Source organism: Ambystoma mexicanum, chromosome 9 (assembly GCF_040938575.1).
Source record: "Ambystoma mexicanum isolate Mex_15411 chromosome 9, UKY_AmexF1_1, whole genome shotgun sequence".
Taxonomy (NCBI): Eukaryota; Metazoa; Chordata; class Amphibia; order Caudata; family Ambystomatidae; genus Ambystoma; species Ambystoma mexicanum.
The window spans coordinates 1,459,724,657-1,459,743,285 of NC_090931.1; the positions used below are offsets into that span (position 1 = coordinate 1,459,724,657).

At 47.7% G+C, this 18,629-nt stretch overlaps 1 protein-coding gene across 4 annotated transcripts in view; it reads right to left on the bottom strand.

Moving 5' to 3' along the window:
• The window catches only part of SPEG (striated muscle enriched protein kinase), a 2,620,794-nt gene that overhangs the window by 1,039,767 nt on the left and 1,562,398 nt on the right, over positions 1–18,629 (bottom strand). For all 4 annotated transcript variants that reach the window (XM_069616880.1, XM_069616879.1, XM_069616881.1 and 1 more), the window contains one exon: positions 12,414–12,537. In XM_069616880.1, coding sequence (XP_069472981.1) covers positions 12,414–12,537 — 124 coding nt within the window. The remainder of the gene's footprint in view (positions 1–12,413; positions 12,538–18,629) is intronic.

The following is an 18,629-nucleotide window of genomic DNA, read 5'->3' on the forward strand; positions in this document are numbered from 1 at the left end:
CATCCGAGAAAGCCAGGGATGTTCGCCCTTGGAAGGAGGCATAATGTCACAAATAAAAGTGCCTGGAATCTATGGAGTCAGTGGAGAAGCCACCACTAGCTGGCCTGCCATGTTCCTTTGAGCACGGTCTAGTCTTTCTGTCCTTGGCTCCTTATCTTTCTCTTTGCCCCGGACCCCTGCACGTTGCAACTCTAGCTCTTTGCAGTATGCTCTCACCAGTTCGCCTTTCGGGTCGTAGCTGTTTTCTCTGTGACCTTGTTTACGCTTTTGTACTCCTCCGTATGCCTTCCGTCTACCGGTCTCGGTCGGTTTTGCTTTCTGCTTATTTCTCTGCTTTCCCTTTCTTTCTTATCTTTGTTTCTGGCGGTCTTCTGCCACGCCTTTCTTCCTACCTGCTGCTTTCTGCCTTCCTCTATTTTCTACTCTCCAGTACCTTGTCCCTCGCGAGTAGCCTCAGCTCGGTAGGATTCTCTCCTACTCTTCCAGTGCTGCCGGCACTCGCCCCTTCTACTTTCCTGTCGCTCTGCCTTTTTCTCCCTTTGCCTCAGTGAATCACAGTGCCCCCGGTCCTGCAGGTTACGAGCTTCCTTCGCGGCTAATAAAAGTTGCCGGTCACAGGCATTTCTCTCTCTATACCTTTTTTTCCCTTTCTGCTCTTGTTACATGCGAGTCTCCGGCACTGCAGGCTCTGTGAAGCCTGTCATTCTGGTCATTCCAGCCGGACTTGCGCTGTGCGTATTCTTGTGTATCTTGGGCTTTGCTACTTCTTTTACTTGTTCCCTTCTTCTTTTCCCCCGCATCTTTTACCTGAATCTATTTTGATCCTGCCTTATTACTCTGTTCCTGCTTAGATCTGCATAGCTCCTCCCTTTGGATACCCTTGAACAGTGCCTCAAGTTCACATCATTGGAAAGGGCCTCAAGTTCACATAACTGGAAAGTGCCTCAAGATCACATCGCTCAGAGCCTCTGGAAATCCCTGTTTTCTCTCTGACTCTACCAACATACCTGGACACCTCTAAGTGTTTTTTTCAGCCATTGGCTTTTTCCCCTACCTGGGCTGCACTGGGAAAACGCCATTCTTGTTGTGATTGTTTCTCAATCGAACAACAGTGGCAAGTTCTCAGAACAGACCCTATCTTTTCAAAATGAAGAAGGGAACCTTTTGAAGAAACTACCACCGAACTCTCTGCTTCGGAAGCCTCAACCAGTGGAAGTGACTCTGAAACACAGCTGAGACCCGACAACCTTGACACGTGTTTCTGAAAGGCCACTCATGCTGCCTTAGCTCTTGCTGAATAAGCGTGGTCTTTCAAGGACATGGAGTCCCGCTATCTCATAAGCCTTAGAAATACAAGAAATGAACCATCTAGCAATGGTAGCTTTAGACACTTTGTTTCCAGCTGAAAAACCACCATAGGCAATGAAGAGGTAGTTCGCCTTCCCTAACAACTTAGTTCTGTCCAGATATTGCTGCGTCGAGAGTCTCCACTGCTGTGGTAGTGTGAGGTCTGGGATGGAAGATTGGAAAAACAGTTTCCTGACTTACGCGAAAGCCAGAAAGGATCTTGGGAATAAAAGATGGAACAGTTTGGAGGACAACTTTATCTTTATTGGAGATGCTTGAAGTCTGCTTACTCCTTTTTCCCATGACCTCATTTAATGGAAAGAAGAAAGTCAAAAGGTTCTCTGGGTCGTACCGGTGCAGGAATATGGAGTTGATTCAGCTTTTGTTCTCGGAAAGTCCCCAGGCACACCATCCACTGGAGCTAGTCATTGTTTTTTTTAAACAAGGGAGAAGGAGACTGACCAACAGAAGAAGACTTTAACAAAAATGGTGGCAGACGCCTCTACTAAAGAATGCGGTTGAGACTGAGAGGCTAGAAACCTTTTTTCTGACCGGAGAATGCAATATCAGCCTCCAGGTTTATGGAGTCGGTCTTGTTGTGAGGTGTCCATGCTCTCAGAGTCAGCTCAGAGGGTTGGAGAGATATAACCAGGACCCTTGTTAGTAACTTGTCTCTCAGGGTGGACACCCTTAACGTAGGAAAGAGAAGTGTTGTGACCACACCACTTAGTGATGAAAATACATCAAAACTCATATGTATTGGCCTTGAATAATGCTTTGATTTCGAACTGGAGCATGCTGAACAATGGCTTCTCCCAAAATCTTTCTAATGGGGCCAACAGTGTTCCAATCCGGATGAACCAGATCCAGGGAATATAGGTTAGACATTCCTCTGTCTTTTCACTGGTTTCCAATCTGGCTCCTTACCTGCCTTTCTAGAGCACAAACTACACATCTCACATTGCAACAACTATAAGAGCTCCATTGGGCAGAGTCCATCAATACTTGCAGCCATCTTCAGGGCTGTCAGAGAGTTTCCATCCTCCATTTTATCATCATATCTAGTACAGTATTTTAATACGGGACCATTAGATTCTCAGAAAAGGGAAAAACAAGTGCTGGGAAAGTTTTCTGGAGAAACCAGTGGGAAAGCATTCCATGAGACAGACTTTCAGAGATGACACTTTCAGAGTTAGATTTGAGCATCTGATCTGACTGCATTGACTCCTAGGGAGTTGGCTGGTTGGTAGACTTAAATGGGAAGTTACACAGCACTATCTGTTTAGGGGAGGATTTTGCTAAAATAAATAAAGACATGATATTTTTTATATTCTGAATTTTTACAATTTTTTCTGGCTTCCTCTGGATCCACAGGAACATGGCATCTGTTTTGAATTCTGATCAAGACCCCATGATGAAGAAATTAAAATTACTCACTGTGGTGACTAGAGTACTCATAGTCCATAGTACCCTTTCCGCCATCCTTCTGGGGTGCCACCCAACATGGGTACGGTACCGGAACCTTTGGCAGTGAAAAATGGAGCTTCCCCTTTAAATTTAGTATACTCCGGGGGCGCAGCCTCAGGCGTGGCAACGCCCCGCCGAGGTCCCACCCTCTGCCACCTCACCTCAGTCCCTTTTGAACACATTAGACACTTAGATACCTGACTACACTTATAAACTATTTGCCTTTGACATACCAGCGAGGGAAGGCAGGTGGGATGTATGGAGGAAAGGGGACTCTACTCACTACGGTGAGTTACTTTAATTACTCATACAAAGTAGCCCAAGTAGCTGCCTTGCTGATGACATCCCAACAAGCATGTCTCTGAAACACAGCGGTCAAGGCCTTGGCTATGACCGCATGGGCATGAATCCCATCTCAAACAGGTTTGGCCATGGCCGTATACGCCTCCAAAATTGCCTGAACTCTCTAACGGGTGATAGAAGCCTTGCAAGCTTGAGAGCTGGGGGAGGAGTCCCGAAAAGTCACAAACAATGCCTCAGAACTTCCTGAAGGTTTTCGTCCAAGAGTGATAAAACTTGAGGACTCTCCTAAGGTCCAAGGAATACAGGGCCCTCTCTGCCTCTGACTGCAGGTTCGGGAAGGACACCGGCAGGCAGATCTCTTGATTCAAATGAAATGGAGAGAAAACCTTGGGCAAGAAGTTAGGGTGAGTGCGCAAGATGACCTTGTCGCTGAGAAACGTGGTGAAGGGCTTGTACGAAGACAACACCTGCAGCTCACTAACCCTGCGCGCAGAGGTGAGAGCCACCAGTAAAACTGTCTTTAGTGTCACCAAGCGGATGTCCACAGAGGCCATCGGCTCGAAAGGCTTGCACTGCAAAGGTGCAAGAACCACAATGAGGTTCCAGACCGGGTGAGGCCTACGCACCGGAGGAAAAAGCCTAGACAACCACTTAAGGTAGACCTTAACCACCGAGTTGGCTGCCAAAAACACATGCTCAGGGGAATTCTTGTAAGTCCCAATAGCCGCCAAATAATTGTGGCAAGTATCCACCTGAAGCCCAGAACGAGTTCTGAAAAAGCCAGTGCGTCATCCAGAGGACAGGTGACTGGGTCCAGACCCTTGTCACAAGATCAATGACAGAACCTAGTCCATTTACTCTTATACTGGACCAAGTCCTGGGCCTCCTGGCCTGCTGAATGATGTCTCAGTTGTCATCTGAAAATTGAGCATGTTGAAGCCTCAGCTGGTCAGAAACCAGGCCACCAGCGCCAGCTTGGCCGGGTCCAGCTGTTCCACTGCCCTGCCCTGTTGCATCAGCAAGCCCCTACTGGAGACCGGAAGGTGGACGGGACCCTGGGAGCACAACCGCTGCAGATCTGAAAACCAGGGTCTCAAAGGCCAGTGGGGGGCAACCAGGATGAGGCTGCAACCCACCGAAGCCCGGAACTTGCAGAGGGTTTGTTGGAGCAGAACGGTGGCCCGGAACGCATAACACCTGCAGCAGTGCCAACAGATCTGTAAGGTGTCTCCCAGAGACCCCCACCCCGTCTTGCCCATGAAGCAAACTGGGGGCACTTGGAATTCAGAGGGGATGCAAACAAATCCAGGTCCGCGAACCCCCAATGCTGGAACAGGGGCAACAAGGAGTTGATATACAATTCCCACTCGTGGGTATTGAACCTCAAGCGGCTCAGCTGGTCCGCTTCTGCATTGCTGTCCCCGGGAGGTGGACTGCTGAAATCCAAACACCCTCCGTCAGGGCCCATTCCCAGATCGATAATGCCTCCATGCAGAGGAGGAGGGAAACAGGTGCCTCTCTGCTTGTTCAGGTAAAATATTGTAGCAGAATTGTCCATACTGACCAGAACAGACTTGTCCCTGATGAGGGGCAATAACGCCTTGAGGGCAAGGCCCACTGCCCTGAGCTTGAGCAGATTGATATGCAGGAGGGCTACCATCCTGGATCACGTGCCATAAATCACATAGCCATCCAGACTAGCCCCTCAGCCTGAAAGAGAGGAGTCTGTTGTCACCAAAAGGGTAGGCTCCGGTCGGGTGAATGGGGCTCCCACTGAAAAATTGCCATCCATCATCCACCAGAAAAGATTGGGCAGTAGGAGCGGAGGTACTGGAATCCTGTCCGACTGAGACCCCATCTCCTGATTCCAATTGACCGCCAGGTGGAGCTGGAGGCGCCTCATCATGAGATAAGCGTGCTGTACAGTGAGCACGCAGGAGGCCATCAGGCCCAGAATGTGCTTGTACCACCATGTTGCGGTGGTCGAGCAGGCCAGAAAGTGCCCCACCACCTTGCGGAGGGACAGGAGCCTCTCTGGCGTAGGGAACACCCGCTGAACAGTAGTGTTCCAACACACCCATAGGAAGACTAGATCCTGAGATGGGCACAACTGTGTCTTCCTCTGTTTGAGGGAGAACCCAGCTGATGAAGGATATCTGCCAATCTCTGTCAGGAGAGCAACACTCCCTCAGGTGACCCCCCCCAGACTATGCTTTTTTTGGGAAACATAGAGAAGGGGAAGTGGGAGGAGGAGTGGCCATCATATGTAACAAATCTCTAGGATTCTATGAAGTTCAAATTGAATGTTGGGGGACTGACATGATACACATTAAGATGACATCCAACCCCAATTTCACCCTAAATTTGGTTCTTCTTTATAGACCTCCAGAGGTTTCTGTTAGATTTAATGAAGATTTAGTTCATCTCATCTCGCCTATGCTGACCTCCAATACTGGCCTGGTCATCTTGGGTGATTTCAACCGCTGGAAAGGTGACAGGAGAGACAAGTAAGCCTTGTCATTAGAAAAATTGGTGGCTAACCACCACATCACAATCCATAATGTTGACCCAACACACAATAAGAGCCACATCTTGGACTGGGTCGGTAGCAGTAACATATCTCTCGAAGATATTTTGACCACACCATGTATCTGGTCTGACCACTTTTTCTTCACCTGTGTTTTACGGCTTCCAGCCCTTGCACGCAGAGTGCATGTCCCTATGCATCCAGTTAGAGTCCGAAATTTAAAAAATATAACCACACCTGTCCTAGCTGACTTCCTACACTCCTTGATGACCTTAACCAAGGATACCGATGATCCTGAGTCATTAATAGATAATTATAATAAACTGACCACTGATATGCTTGATCAATTTGCTCCGATGAAAGATAAGTTGGTCAGGGATCTACCTAATCGTCAGAAATGGTTCTCTCCTTCTCTGGTTGACCTCAGAGCAAGTAAAAGGCAGGCTGAACATATCTGGCACAAAGATGGTTCCATGGCCAACCTGTCGGACTGGAAGCTAAAAGAGAGGCAGTACAAATTAGCAATTCTCGAGGCCAAGAAAACGTATTATAATGATCAAATTAATTCTGCAGGTGATCAGACTAAAGAACTTTTTCGCCTTTTTAGAGCTTGGAAAAAACCCACCGTTTGTGGTTCCACTGTTAAACCCACTATTGAGGACTGCAATCGTGTGCAGAAAGCTTTTGCGGATAAATTACGCAAAGCCCAAGATAAAATTAAGCAGGAAACACTGACTCTCCCATTGTCTATAGCTAAGACTATACTGTTGTCTAATAAGACATCACAATCTGATGCTAAACTAACTGATACTAAACAAAATTCTATGCCCAATACTGTCACTAAAACTGAACCCGCTGTTGGTTTCACCTTTAAGGAAACCACTGTAGTAGAAATGATTAATATTATGAAATCTATGCAGCCTACCAATTGCCCAGGTGAACTTTTCCCATCCAAAATCATTTAGGCGCACAAAGAGCAATTCGCGCCTTTCTTATGTAGACTCACAAATGCCTCTTTTCGGTCAGGCAAAATCCCAAAGCCACTGAAAAATGTTGCAGTTTCACCTCTACTAAAAAAAGCTGGACTGGATCCCTCTGATGCTGCCAATTTAAGGCCTATTACGAATACCCTGTTTCTACTCAAACTTATAGACAAGGTTGCAACCATCCAATTGCAGGACTATGCATTGATGACTGATATACTTCATACCAAACAGTCAGGCTTTAGAAGCCACCATGGCACTGAGACTGCCCTCCTGGACTTGCAGACTTTTATGCTTTCTAAGATGGAAGAAAGCAGGTCGCGGCTGCTGATGCTGTTGGACCTATCGGCAGCCTTCGACCTGCTTGATCATAACATAGTTCTTGATAGAATGCAGTCAGTCGGGGGCCTCTCTGTTAATGCCATAGACTGGCTGAGATTGTTTCTAGAGTCGTCGATCACAGGTACACTGGGGGACTGTGCCTCGGAACCTCAACTGTTGACCTGTGGAGTTCCGCAGGGGGCCTGTCTCTCCCCTTTATTGTTTAATATCTACATCCTCCCTCTTTGCAATGAATTGGAATTCTTTCAGATTTCTTTTTGCAATTATGCGGATGACTTCCAATTGGTCCATGACATCACTGGTAATCATGACACAGACCAAAATTTGGTAGATATGGTGTATCAACTGATAAAAAAGTGGATGTCTACAAACTGGCTCTGCCTTAATGCCTCAAAGACTGAGCTCATGCTATTCAGACCCTGTCAGGTAACTAAACTGGACCAGGCGTACTCAGGTTTTAGGATTGATGGTAGTGATATAAAAGTTGTACAGAAAGTCATGGAGAGTAGCTTAGATTTTGACTCTCACGTCGCTGCTATCTCAAAGAGCACCAACTACCATCTTAAAGTGCTCAGACAGGTTGCCCCACTTATTTCCATCGAAAACCGTACTAAACTGGTGAGAGCTGTTATTCTACCACGTGTGGATTATTGTAATGCTCTCCTATGTGGGGCAAGTAAAGCCAACATCCTTGAACTCCAAAAAGTACAAAATAAAGCTATCCGCATCATCTTCCACATGAAATATTCAGAACCAATTACCGCTGCTAGGGAAAAACTACACTGGCTTCCTGTTGAGGCCCGAATTCGGTTTAAGCTACATACCATCTGTCACAAATGCATCTTTGGGACTGCACCAATCTATCTGAAGGATGTTATAAGTGTTTACCAACCCTTAAGAAGACTCAGATAAGCGGAAGATCTCTTACTAGTCCAACATTGTGTGAAACGATCCTGCGAGCTTGGCAGAGCGTTTCATATCCAAGGCGCTAAGGCCTGGAATGCGTTACCGGCTACACTGCGTAAGATGGAGGATCTATTCGCTTTTAGGAAACAGTTGAAGACCTATCTCTTCCATTAGTACTTCTCTCTCCTTATAGGTAGCCTGCATGTTCTGTCTCTCGGCGCCTGGATGCCTACGGGCTTTGGCGCGGTATAAGATAAAATAACATAACATAACATAACCCTCACCAGCCAGTTGTCCAAATAAGGATACAGATGATGGCCCTCCAAGCAGAGAAGGCCTGCCACAGCGTTCATCAACTTCACGAAGACACGAGGGGCTGAGTCCAGTCTGAAGAGCAGCACCTTGTACTAAAAGTGGTATGACATAATCGTGAACTGCAGAATCTTCTAATGCGGTTGATAGATGGGTACATGCATGTTCAAATCCTTGAGGTCCAGGGAACACATCCAGTCCTCTGAACACAGAGACTCGGCTATGTACGCGGGAGTAATCATCTTGAAGTGTACCAGCAGTAAAGACAGATTTAGAAATGACAGGTCCAGGACAACCCTCAGGCCAGCCTGGTTGTTCTTGGGTACCGCAATAATCCTGGAATAGTACCCAGGGCCCCTGTCTGAAAGAGGAACTGGTTTTATCGACTGCATCTCCAAGAGCGAAAGGACCTCCCGCAAAAGAGATGGGGACCCGATCTGACGAAGAGGAGAAGAGGATGGTAGAGGGAAAGGAAGAAGAAGACTGTAGCCTGTGGAAACTATTAATAGGATCCACGGGTTGTTGAAAAGATGCTTCCAGGTGTCCTGGAAAAGAGACAGGCGAGCTGTGTTCCCCGACCGTGACGTCACTGCTTCTTGACATCAGGGCTGGGGACAGCAGAGGGGTGAGACAAAATCCTCTGCTGCTTCCTCCCGTTGTCGCTGGGTGGCCTGTTAGGCCTCCGTGCATTGTGGTCCCGAAAACCCTTGAAGCCGGAGAAAGCACAGGGTTTGAACTCGTTCCTACCCTGGGATTGAGGAAAGGATTTCTGTCCAGGTTTTGGGAGGATGGCCATGGACGTGGCAGTTTGAGTGGAGGTTTTCTTCTTTGTCAACTCATCATCCGTTGACAAAAGAAAAAAGGTCCACGCCCTCGAAGGGCAGCTCCAGGATTCCCTCCTACACGACAATGAAAACTTAGTGGTGTGCATCCACATGGTCCTTCTCATCTCAACAGCAAAGCACAGCCCTCTGCTGGCGTGTGTCCATGTGGGAGCCTAAGACTCCATGAGGTCCTGTACAATGGCCTGGGCATCTGCCAGACCGGCCTTAAACGAGGTCTGCTTATCCAAAGGGAGGTCAGGCAGAAATTACCTGAGCTCCTGCCACAGGTTCTGGTTAGCCGCAGCCAAGAGGGCGTCTGCGTTGGCAAATTCACATGGGTTCAACAGAGGCTGCGTTTTGAGTATTCACCTAGAATTAACAGTTGCTATGTTGTAAAGTTCAAATGAGTTCAACAGAGGTTTGTATTGAAAGTTCTGTATGGAGTGAAAATGTATCTTTTGTTTGCACGAAAATAAACAAAAAAGACCGATCTAGCAAGACCGCTCTGAGAACACTTAGAGAACACTTAGAGCTCTGTTTCCCGCAGATGCAGTATTGTGATGGAATAAAAGCGCTTTCCCAAAGACTAGAGGACCTTTTCCTCCTTGGAAAGATAACTGGAGGTGACTCCCATGGAGGATGATGACGAAGATGATGGTTTAGTATCTAAGGCCGCAGCCTGAAGAATGCAGCTGTGGGTAGGTGGCCAAGAGGATTGGCTCCCTGTCCGTCAGTCTGAACCTGCTGACCAGTTCTCGTTCATCTGGGCATTGGCCCTGGGCTTGTCCAAGACCTTCCTTGCCACTTGCAGGGCATCCTTCTAGAGTGGGATGTCAGACCGGATCGTGGTGCATTTGCCCAAAACCTCTGCTAGCACTCCCGACTCCTGGGGGCTTGCCTCGGGCATAGGGACCCCCAAGAACACCGCCGGGCTCTGAAGGTGGTCATGAAAGGCCTTAATGGATGCCAAGGGTTCATCGTCCTGGGCGTCATCGTCCTGCCCTTTTTCACAGACTGAGGGGAGTCCAGGCCCAGGGACATGGGTGCCGACGTAGTCCCCACTAAGTCCGGAGCTAAAGACAGGCCAACGTCTGTTGAGGGGGAGGCGTTGGTGGTACAGGAGGAGGTGGAGGGGTCTGAACAACTGGTAGGGCCTGGACTGGGGGAGGGACCAGCACTGGGACCAGCAGTGCTGGAGGAAAGGGGGGAGGATACCTAGAAGAGGGGCCAGGTAGGTGCCACCTTCGGGAGGACCCCCTTCACTATATCCTACAGGAGCCCCTTCATCTGAGGGCAATGCATGAGTAGAGGAACCGCTCGAAGAAACCGATGCTCACAAGCCACCGGGTTCCTAGGGGCCTGGCCCTCCATGGCACTGAGTCTCTGCTCCGGGTCAAAGCGCTGAGGTGCCTGAGGCGTTTGGCCGTAAGGCTGCGAGGGGTAGATGTACCCCATAAGAGACCAGATACCTGTACAGTACAATCCGCTACATCTACCAGAGTGGACTGGGATCTTCCTGCAGAGCCCATTCAATGGGCTAGAGCACGGGCGGGCCCTGAGTTGGATCCAAGATGGCCGCCATTTTGAAGCCATGTGCAACACCCTGGGTGTGAGGGTGCGGAGGCTCTGAGCCACTAGAGGTCTCAGACATGGGAGGATACATCTTGGGTCTTGCACCCGCAGGGAAGCGTCAACCTCAGCGATCACTCTGGTAGGCGTTAAGCCCTCAGCCGGATGGCCGTTAGTCGTAACGCCCTGACTCACAACCTTGGAGCGAGCTCCAATAGGCTGAACGCCCTTGGCACCTGTGCCGTAGCCATGCTGGATTGTGACGAGGACAGACTCTTGGAGGTGGCACTTAACGATCCCTTACGCCTTGGGGTCGAAGAGTAGGATGAACTTGATCGTCCCTCCAAGGACAGCCCGAGAGCAGCTTGGGAGCCGATAGCCTGGATGGCATCAGGTCTGCCCACGGAGCACCCAGAGGAGCCCCTGGCCCCTCAGCTTCAGAGCAGGTAGCCTTATAGGCCTTGGGTCTGCCAGAACCTGAATCCGAGGAACCCCTCTCCGTGGGAACTCCCGGGGAAGGAGACGTTGTGCTGTGGAGCCATGCTGAACAGAGGTCCTACCTTGTGTTGACGAGAGGTCCAGGAGACCAAGTCCTTAAGGTGGGGTGGAGGACAAGTGTGGAAGACCTCCCTCCACTTCGACAACCGATTCTTCAAGCCCTGTGACCGAGGGTGATGCAAGCTGAACATGCGTCCCAGCGGTTGTCGGGCGGTCGCATGATGCACATCTCGTGAATCCTCCTGCACAGGGACGTCATTTCACCAAAATGTCAGGGGTAGCGGAAGAGACATCACATAACCCTGGGCCTCTGATGACATCACAGGAAGAATGTAATTCGACCCCACGCTGAAGTGACATCATGGGAAGCGATGAAACACAACCTTTTACCCCTTGACAAAATAGAAAGTGGCATCACATAGCATTGTTCCTAAATACAGTACGAAAAATATTGTTATGATGTCACTTTAATGTGACATACATTTCATACAAGAATGGATCACCATATTTATCATTAATATCAGTGTGTATAGGCCCATATTACCAAATTACTGTGAATGCAAGAAGACGTCCAAGACAAAATGATAATGATGTGTTATTATATAGCACTTACGCTTTAGTGCTATATATAGAACAAATATACATACAATATCTCCCAACCTGTGTTGGTGCTCATTTTTCAACCTCAGAGGAATTAAAGGCTGAGTTGAGGTGTTTAAGAACAGACTAAATCAGTGACTCACCCCCTGAAGTGTGCCTGAAATAAACCTTTCATGAGTCTAGCAATTATCATATAGAATTCCAGAACGACAAATTATTTGTTATTCCTCTTCTTGGCAACCCCCAAATTATGTCCCTGCTCCTGCAGCCGGCATGCGCCGCGGGAGGCAAGGCACAGAAGGGAAGTTCAATCAGATTGTAAAAAACAAAAACAGGGAGCAAGCGGAAAGCTAAAAAAGTATCTGCGCTGGCTGCCAGGTCCGACACTGTCCGCGCGGCAAAAGGGACTGAGGTTAGGCGCTGGAGGGCAGTGCCTTGGCGGGGCGTTCCCACACTCGAGGCCGCACCCCCACACGCTACACTAAATTTAAAGGGGAAGCTCAATGGTTTGCTGCCAAAGCTTCCGATATCGTCCCCATGTTGGGGGACACCCCACAAGGATGAAGGAAAGGGGATGGGACGTATGAATATATGCATTATAAATACATGACTGAAAAATATTTTAAAGCATCAAACTTTCTCATTGCCCTGGAACAAAGACAGCACTGTGAGAAGGGAGAAAGCAGAGCTTGCTTTTAGTCCGCAAATGGGAAAGAAAAACATGTGGTTTCTTACCTTTTCCATGCAATTGCAGCCTCAACATGGTTCAGAGTTACAGTGATACTCGATGGTTGATCCTCCACCACGTACACCAAATCTGGCTTGTCTAGGATGAGGGGTGCTTCCTCCAGGTAAGGGCCTGTTAAAAGAATTGATATTGAAAATGTAGCTGCACTGCCTGCCTAGTTTGATAGAGATGGCAAAGAACAATGCTGCAAAAATCCCCTGAATTCTGTCTTATTGTTCATCCAGCTGGAGATCAATGATTATTGTACCAACAACTTTACTTGCTGTAGACTGATTAAAGTATACAGCTGTCTACCGGGACTCCGCCAGTATCCCCCTGTGTAAGTCAATAGTTAGTAAACATAACATTTATCACTCACTATACCCCCAAAGCAGTCTCTGCAGGCAACACCCAGTTCATTCTAGAAATCAGACTGGATTTTAGACTTACACGAAAGAGCATGTCAAGACCTACAACAGTTAAGTACTACGTTTCTGCCTAATGATGTGGAAACTACCAGAGATCCTGGGCAAGGTTGTACATGTTTTCCATGTTAATATAGAACCTCTTCTTCCATCTTGAATGGCTAAATGGAAGTTAGGGGCATGGTCTATGCAAGGTCTATAGATCTCAGCTATTAGCTAGTAATGTAAGTGCATATCCTTTTGGAAAGATAAATCATTCAAAGACTAACTAATCCAATTTCAAAATACAGCTTTACTTATAGAGTCAATAGAGAAAGAAAAGTGGTTTTAATTTATGTTTTTCTTCATTGAAAGATGAAAGACAATTTCTGGCCTGTATAAGACATGAATTAGTACAGGAAGTTGTTCAGCTCAACTGAAACTGTTTGGAACTTAGAGATGGACTGTGTCCTGTGATATGTTATGTTATATGTCATTTGTATAGCACCTAATGCCATTGGAATGGCCTCAAAGCGCTGTGGGTGAATGCCCTTGGAGGAACAAAGTCTGAGGTACGAGACTTGGGAAGAGGATTTTAAAATGCATGTGTGCATTTTAGCCGGTACAAAGGTAGGTAGGAGTGGCCAAGTCCCTACTAGCGACCCATGAAGATATGGCTAGTGGATGGGTGCTGTGAGAGGCTGTCGGGACAGTATGCAAGTAGAGGAGACTGATTATTTGTCCAGCTGGACCAAATCTTTATTGTGTGACTCAGCTGCATTCTAGTGGCAGAGGGGATGTGCGTTGTGAGGTTGAGTAGTAAATTATTGCAGGTGTATGCGGTTGGGTGGCCGTTCCCCCTGAGGGATACGTCTAAGTTACATTGAGCTAAAGTGCTATACGTACCAGAGAATTATGGCTGATATCTAGTTGTGATGAGGGCTTGAGGAACGTATCATACGGATCGACTGGAATCCTTTCTGTGCGTGCTAGGTACCGTCTTGTTGTCTCCTCAAGTGACTCAGCGATGCCCCCACCTAACTGTCTGGGGTAATAGTTCACCCAGGAGGTGGGCTAGGTCAGTCAGGATGTAAAAGGGAAGAGCCAGGTCTTGAATGCCTTCCGGAAGGCAAGATGATCCTCTATGCTGAGGATGCTGAACGGGATGGAAATGCAGATGGTGGGAGGTTGGATGGAGAAAGAGGATCCTCCGATTTTGGTTGATATATCGACTGGGATGGCCAGGAGGAGAGCCGTGCCTGATCTCAAGATTCTGGTAGGCCTGTAGGGTGTGAGCTTGACATTCTGGGCCTGTGTTGTGGAGAGCATGGTGGGTGATGCACATTACCTTGAAGGTGGTTCATTGCTGGCTTCGGCAAAAGTGAAGGACACGGAAGGCTGGTGTGATGTGTTCTTTGGGGCTTATGGCAATAAGGTGCCTTGCTTCAGTGTTTTGAACCCGTTGGAATTTTCTATGTTGTTCATGCGGGGGCACCCAGGCATAGGGTGTTGGCATAGTCTAGGTGAGAGAGGACGATGGTTGTGATCACTGCGACTCTGTGTAGAAAGGTCAAGTAGAGGAAGATGTGTCGGAGTATGCCTAGTGTTTAGATAACAGGATTTTAACACTGAGTTGATGTGATAGTGTAAAGTCTAAATCTATGGTGCATCCAAGGTCCTTTACTGTGTTGAAGGTGGGGGAGGGGCTAGAGAGTGCCACCAAGGGGTGCATTTATGGGAAGATACTAGCTTTCCCACTGTTCACAATTTCATATTTTCTGGGGTTGAAAAGGTGGTTAGAAGTCATCCAATGGTTGATTTCTGAGCGGCATGATGCAAAGTTAGGGGTGGTGTTGGAAGGGTCCTTTGGGATCTTAAAGATGATTTGGGTTTTATCTCTGTAGTTGTGGAAAAACATGCTGTGTGAGCGGATGATAGCAGAAAGGGGGCTGTGGCAGGTCGGAAGAAGGAGCCAGACACACTCGGGGCCTATGGATTGTCTTTGAATTAAATTATAAAGAAAATACCTATCTATCTGTATTGCTAGAGGGGATTCAGTGCCTTACTTAGTAACTAAAGGTGCTCACCTGTTGTCAGGAAGTCCAACGTTAAAGTCCTCAGTCCTAAACATAACTCTACCTAACCCTCCAACTAATACAAACAACTAAAGTCGGACAAATGAATGTCTCTCATCTCCTAGTCATTTCCCTTTTTGCCTTCCTGGCTGCGGCTTTCTCTCAGGAATTTTATCTTGCTGCTTGTATTGTCAATAAACGAAATGTCTCTGTTTTAGAAGTATGTTGCTTACGCTGATCTTCTCTGACACTCTCTTGGAGTTTCCTTTATGAGCTCTTGTAGCTCATCCCAACTGTTCATCAGTCTTTTACTCTTTTTAGTGTTATGCATACAACGATTATCCTGAAGATACTTTCTCCCAGTCTTTACTTTGCTTTCAGGTTTCTCACATTTTGCGATCCAACCTTGCTTATGTTTTGTAAGATTTTATCTGTGTTAGGAATCCCTCTGTCCTGGGTTTTCTCTACTGGTTTATTTCTCTTGTTATTTAATTCGCTTGGCAGTTTCAAATCATAGTTCTTATTACACTTGTATATGGAGTGTCTTCTCCACTCTTCAACACTGAGCTCAGGTGGCTGTTTCCTCTCTTCCCCGGGTATTTTTTTTATATCTTTCCTCTATTTTCCACTCAGCCTTGTTTGTCAAGCGCATTATTTGTTCCTCACATATCGATTTATTTGGATTTGCTGTTTGAATGTCGCCATCAGGCCTTTCACAATAGTTTTCCCCTGGCGGCCTCCCGCCTCGCCCATTCACTCCTGTACCTTCATTTGTCCAGGGTAATGTTGCGGGGCTCGGCACTCGCCCGGGTAACCTGCTTCGCGTTCTCGCTTCTCAGTTTCTCCAATGTTCCGTTCCTCACATCTTTGTCGGCTGCTATGGTTGAGGGACACTGGTGGGTGGGAGCTGTCAGCACTCCCTGCTGCAATGGTCTTGGCATTGTTAGACTGGTCTCTGGCCCACCACGAGAGGGCCGTGGTCACACCACCACGTCAGACATGTTTTCTCTCCCCATCGTCACAAAGGCTTCCCTGTTGTCTGCTTCACCGGGCTCCTGGCGCCAGAAGCTGGTATTCTTTGCTTTTCGAAGTGTCACGGGTTCCCCAGCTTCGTCCTGGTCTCCTTGTCTGCATCTCCAAAGTGTGATAACATTATGGGGCTTCTCCCGCACATCATACTCTCTCCTCTTGTGATCCCAGTTATATACATATCTCTTCTTAAAGAGATATTTTTATGGAAGACAATCCCATATATCCAGATATGATGGGTGGTCTACAGAGTCCTGCTCCTCGTGGGGATGAGAGTCCTTGTCTCCTAAGGGAGAGTCACACCCATCGAGGTCCCACTTGCCCAGACACCTAGGGAGAACCTTGCAGGACTCCCTAGCCTCAAAGGGGGTGGCTCACCGCTTAGGAGAAGGGACAAATACCTTTGATACGTCACAGGCTCAGGTAGAGGTTAAAGAGTAGAGGAGAGAGAGAGAGAGAAACCATGTGGTACGCCGTGATAATAGGGCATGGAGGGATCTTTTGGAGAGGAAGGAGGATCCACTTCCTTGCTGCTGAGAGAGTGGAGTCTGTCTATGAGAGGGTCAATGGTGTCGAAGGTTGCTGAGAGGTCGAGAAGGACTAGTGCGGCACAACCTTTCTGAGTCTGAGGTTCCTTTGAAATCGTCCCAGATCGAGACTAGGCACAATTCAGTTCCTCGTAGGGGTCAGAAGCCAGATTGGGCAGGGTCGAGGTGGTGGTTGGTTTCTGTGAACAGAAATAAATAAGAAATAAACTACGCATAGATGGGTGTCGGCTGTTCATTCAATTTATTTAGTTATGTATCGGTTGTTTGAGATAGGTTTGTATTTGGCCGATAGAAGGGAGTCAAGGGAGAGTTTTCTGACCAGGGGTTTGATGTACAATGTCTTAAAATCTGCTGGGAAAATGCCTGAAATGATAGAAGAGTGCATGATCGATCTTGCAATGTGGCCGGCACAGATTGAGATTAGGATTTCTTTCAGAAGAGAAGGAGGGCATGGAACATCAGGGGATGCTGGCTGTTAGATAGTAGCTTTAGACATTCTGGGGGGAGGTGATTTGAGAGAAGGAAGAGAAGAGTGAGCAAGTAGATGGCAGGTCTGAGAGCCCGGGCATGGATGCAGGATGGTGGGGTGGGAGTGACGCTATTTTAGTGGGAATGGGGAGATCCCATTTTCCTAGGCTAAGTTGTGGATGTGGTCGGAGAGAGAGTCACAGAGTGCTTGGGTGTGGGATAGGGAGGAGGAGGAGGTGCAAAAAGGGGCCTTGAATTTGGAGATAATCTTGTGGCGGTTCCTACAGGTGTTAGGGGCATTGGTGATTCCATTCCAGGAAAAGGATTTTTGTCCTTCGAATTTCAGCCCTGTATGCTTTAAGCTGGTGGCTGTAAGTTGTTCTGTTGTGTGGTGATGGGTCTGCCCACCATCTGCGTTCAAGAATGTGGTTGTGGGTTTTGAGAGATTTGAGAATTGAGGTGAACCATCTGGGGGAGAGGCCCTGTCTGTTAGAGATGCATCTGATAGGGGTGAAAGGGCTAAGAGCTTTGGAGAGCCATTGGTCAAAATGGCTGATGGAGATCAGACCCAACTGCAGTGGAAGGGAGGCTAGGGAAGCAAGTAGGGAATCAGACAAGTCTGGAGTTACTTTGACCTTTGTCCATAGAGGGGGCCAGGAGGGGGGTTGTAGGGCTGTCGGGGAGGATGGAGAGTCTACGGTTGTGAGAGTGAAGAAAACGGCTGAATGGTCTGGCCAGACCAATGGCCGAGGCGGAAGTGGCGATCAGTCCAAGAGAACTAACGATAGTGTCTAGGTTGTGGCCGGCTGAGTTTGTGAGGCTTGATACTAGTGTCAGAGGAAGGGATTCCAAGTTGTCCAGAATCGGATGAGTCATGGGGTTATGAGGGATGTTGAATCATATATTCAAATCCCCTAGCACAGTGAGGGAAGGGTGGGAAACTAGGATGGCAGCTAAGAAGTCACTGAGGTTTTCAGCAAAACTTCTACTGTAGCCCGGTGGTATATGAGTAAGAAACTGTACGGGGGTTATGGGAAATTTTGCTAGGGGGATTTGCAGGCTTGTGTGAAATGGAGAGGATGGATTTGTATAGTATAACTATGCCGCCCGCTCTACTGTTGCTGTTATGCACCAAACAGGTGTATTCTCCAGAGCAGGCCTTGTGTGTACTGGGCCAGTAGTCCTGAGAGAACCAGGTTTCTGTAATGAAGAGGATGTCCGGGCCTTCTGATGAAATTAAGTTGTAGATGAAGTGGTGATTTTTGGCAACAGATCTGTTGTTGATCAGGATGCACGTTAGGCTGTAGAGAAGGAGCTAAGTATACCCACCTCAACCACTTTGCCCATCTTGCCTATATGTCGGGAACCAGTTGAGACACATGCGGTACCAGTGAAAATACCGATACCAAGGAGAATCCTGGAGGCAAGGTTCCCATTGAGAAAACCATACCTGCATACGAGAGAGTATGATGGCCGTTTGAATGAAATCCCGGAAGAAGCAGGACCAATTAACGGCAAAGAAGAATGGTGCCGTCATGCAGAGCTGAGCTGATGCACATAGAAGAGATGCAGAGACTAGAGAGTGCAGATATTCTATAAGGCATCAAGAAAGTATCGAAGATATGTGGCATCTTGAGAACAAGATGAAGAAACTTATGCTACAGAAAGGATGAAGATGTCAAGTAATTTTACACGTGTAC